The sequence below is a fragment of the Microtus ochrogaster genome, chromosome 6 (assembly GCF_000317375.1).
Source record: "Microtus ochrogaster isolate Prairie Vole_2 chromosome 6, MicOch1.0, whole genome shotgun sequence".
Taxonomy (NCBI): Eukaryota; Metazoa; Chordata; class Mammalia; order Rodentia; family Cricetidae; genus Microtus; species Microtus ochrogaster.
In genome coordinates this window covers 26448856-26452385 of record NC_022013.1, presented here as the reverse complement: position 1 = coordinate 26452385, position 3530 = coordinate 26448856, and the positions used below count along the sequence as shown (strand labels likewise).

General features: G+C 53.9%; 1 protein-coding gene across 1 annotated transcript in view; it reads right to left on the bottom strand.

Annotated features, from left to right (window-relative positions):
- Nucleotides 1-3530, bottom strand: part of Lad1 (ladinin 1) — a 13712-nt gene continuing 10182 nt past the window's right edge. The window contains exons 5-10 of the mRNA XM_005348408.2: nt 2873-2916; nt 1700-1772; nt 1466-1600; nt 1112-1198; nt 803-877; nt 1-456 (exon numbers count right to left, since the gene is read on the bottom strand). Of these exons, the coding sequence (XP_005348465.1) occupies nt 451-456; nt 803-877; nt 1112-1198; nt 1466-1600; nt 1700-1772; nt 2873-2916 (420 nt within the window). The 3' untranslated portion in view covers nt 1-450. The remainder of the gene's footprint in view (nt 457-802; nt 878-1111; nt 1199-1465; nt 1601-1699; nt 1773-2872; nt 2917-3530) is intronic.

Below are 3530 nucleotides of genomic sequence, written 5' to 3'. Positions count from 1 at the left end.
TGACTCCTTTCCAGTCTTGAAAAAGCCTCAGAGAGCAGTGACCAAGTCTAGGCACACAGAGTACCCGCTGGGAGCAGGTAAGACAGATAACTCTGGAGTTGGCAAACACCCCAGCCTGATACTGGCAGTGAGCAGGAGAAAGGGGCCGTCTCTAGACAGGACATGGAGACTCCATGGCTGGAGTGCCAGGGCTGTGTTCTGGGCTCAGGGTAGAGAGTGCCTGCATCTGGAGGAAGCATCAGAACACATCTGCCTCCCCCCCCCACACCAGGCAGGGCTGGGGAGGGGCCGGAGGTGGGACACTCATGTTCCTGGCCCCCAGGGACCCTGACCACACTGGCTGAGAGACAGAAAGGGAACGGGAACGAGGGTCAGGAGTGCTGCAGGCCAGGGGCTGGCATGAAGAAGGACCCTTGGGTGCATGTCTGTAGGTCTATCCTGGCAGGGCTTTCACACCTGTGAGAAAAAGGCCAATTAGAACAAGGAAACGGGGTTCATGGGACTATGGGGGAAGGCACCTCTGGACAAGATAACCCTTTGGCCAACCAAGCCTCCACCCACCCACACTGGGTAAGGACCCCAAACCTTACAGTTAGATGGGGCAGGCTTTGCTAAGCTACGGCTCAGTCAAGCCAGAACAGGGCTCCCATTACTTTCATGGGTAAGTCATCTAAAGAACACACAGGGGGGCAGAACCTGGGTACCCAGATCACTCAATGGCAACCCAGTTAGAGCTGTACATTTGGATAGGTGGGGGGGGGGCTTCTATATCTCAGAGCTGGGCACCTTCTGCCCCACTCACCTCAGCATCCAGGGACATGGCTGATTTGTTTCCCCATTGAGCCCTCCTGGTGACGGATGCCTCTTTCTGTACCTCCTGATCAGAGTAGAGACCGAGAACTCAGCGGTAAAGAGGGACTTGGGACCCCCCACCTGCCCCTTCTTGATGTGTTCTTCCTGAAGAAACAAGGACTCAGACCCACCCCTCTCCTCAGCTCTCACCCACAGGTTGGGTTTCTACCCTATACCCTTTGCCACCAGCTCCACTTCTGAAATGACCCACTGCTGTCAGGCCTATGCCTCCTCTGACCTGATACGTGGGTAAGGGTACCTGAGCGCCCTGGTCTCCAGAATCCTGGGTCTTGCTGATCCACAGGTTAAGTCTTGATGTCACAACCCCTGACAGTCGCAGATTCTCCTAGAAAGAAAACTCCCACCTTAAGATTTGGAGTCCCTGACAACACTTAGGCTCTTCCAGAGGCCCCAGAATGGGGACAAGAGTCTCTCTACCACAACGTCCACTTGGCACAAGCTATGTGTAGCTGGGACAGGTCCCACCCTGGGGAGTTCTGCTCCCAGTTAAGGAGACTCAATCAGAACAATACAGTTTCTAACACTGCCGAGGCTGAGGCCCAGGCTTCAAGGATGTCAGACCAGAGCCCCAGCAGTTGGGATCTGGCCTCACCTTTCTGATGGTTGGTTCTGTGCGGCTCTGGCCTGCCAGCTCCTTCTCAAAGAGGTGGCGCTTGCTGGCTACACCGGCAGGAGTCACAAGAACCTCTGTGCGGGAGGAGCCTGGAGACCTGACAGATTCGGATCTCTGTAAATCAGAGATAAGAGTGGCTGAGCCATAGCTGTAATGTTCATAAATAGCGCCCTCCACCCCGGCACAGGCTCTGGAGGAATCCTCTGCTCCTACCTGTATGGCTGTGTGGTATCTCTCCAGTTTCTCTCCCAGCTTCACCGTGCTAGCTGGCAGCCTCACACTGGCACTGTAGGATGGGAAGACAGATTTGAGATGAACCAGCCTAGACTCTGCCCCCCAGGAAGGCCAGGCCTGCCCCCAGGGCTTGAAGAACAACCCCTAATACCCCATCCTGAGGGCCAAGAGGGAGGACAGGGACTGATGAAGAAGATGCCTTTGTTGCAGAGAGGATTGCAATGACTTGGTCAGGGTGAAGTTTACAGACTCCAGGAACTTCTACATCTCTGAGGAACAGCCTGTCTACTCGAAGGGGCCTTTGAGGATTAGACGAGCTTCCCACTGTTCCCTTCCTGCCTCCTCCTCTCACACCCTGTCCCTTCTACTCACTCAGTTCTCACAGGCTGCGAGGTCATGATAGCCCCTGCGCTACCCCCCACACCCGGCTCACACTGCTGTCCCTGCGTCTGCCTGCCTGGGTGGCTAAGGGTTTAATGGTCTCAAGTGAGTCACTTGAGGTTAGCCACTGTCTTGTCTTTGTTCTCCTCTTGCTCTGTCCCCTCTCCCAGCCCTGCACCTAGGAACATAAGCCCTTATTAAAGGTTTAACAGATAGGTAAGTATGGCATAGGTGGGTGAAACTTTAACACCGGCACTAAAGTTTAGATTTTATTTTTGTCCCTGCCCCCTCCCCCAAGCAATGTTCCATCGCCCATCTACTTGGCTCGGTGATACAAGGGTGGTTACTAAGTATGCAGGTTCCCAGGCACTGCTCCGGGCCTGCCACAGCCAAGTCTTTTCCTTCTTTGTCCTAACCATAGTCTCCCTTCTGGAAAGCTCTCTTACTCTTTCTCACCCCAACTCCAAGATAGACCAAAGCCTCCTCCCTCTTCAGAGACCCATCAAAGCTGCGTCTCCTCCAGGCAACTCTCCCGGGGCCCACAGGACAAGTACTCCCGACAGCACACAAGCTGTGACGGCACTGCCACCCAGCGTCATCTCAACCTACCCCAGGACCTCCTATCAATCCTGTCGCCCCTCCAGATCTAGAGTCCCAGGCAAAATCTGCAACTTCCCTAATGTATGCTGCAGCACAGCCTGGCACACCGATGGCAAGTGAAAACAGATAAACACATAGCCAGAAACAAGATCAGGCCTCCAGGCAGCTCACCTGCGGGTTAAGGTTGTTTCTGAGTTGTCTTTCCTGGGGCTCATCTGAAATAAGAAGGTAAGTGAGGGTCTTAGGCAAGTCCATGCCCCCTCTCCAGTGAGGAGTCTAGCTCCCAGGATGCGTCTTCTTCCTAAGAATAACCCGCCCACACACCAAGTGCCAAGCCTTCATTAAAAGTCTTAATCTGGAAGCACCTGCCTTCACTCTTCTGTGTGGGTTCAAAGCCCTTCCAACTGCCACTGCACCCCAGCCAAGGTACCTGTTATGACCTGTGTTCCTATCTGCCTCTCCACTAACCAAGAGCCTTGAGGGTACTGGTCAACCTCAGGCATATGGTCTTCCCCAGGGCCTGGCATGCATCAAGTCACAAGGCACATTCAACCAATGGATGAGCAGATGACCCAGTAAACAAAAGGACCAAGAATAAGCCCTAAAACAGGCAAGACTTTCCAGTCTCATCACATAGAAGCAAGGAAGGGGCAGAGAACACTGGAGAGAAACCTGCTGCTCTCTGTCCTTCCCTCCTGCTAAGGAAGATACAAGAGAGCCAAGACAAGGTCAGTCTGCTCTGGCAAGTTCATCTTCCTGCAGTCCTGATCTTAGCCACTAGGTGGGACTGTTCGTGTGTGTGTGTGTCTCTCTCTCTCTCTCTCTCTCT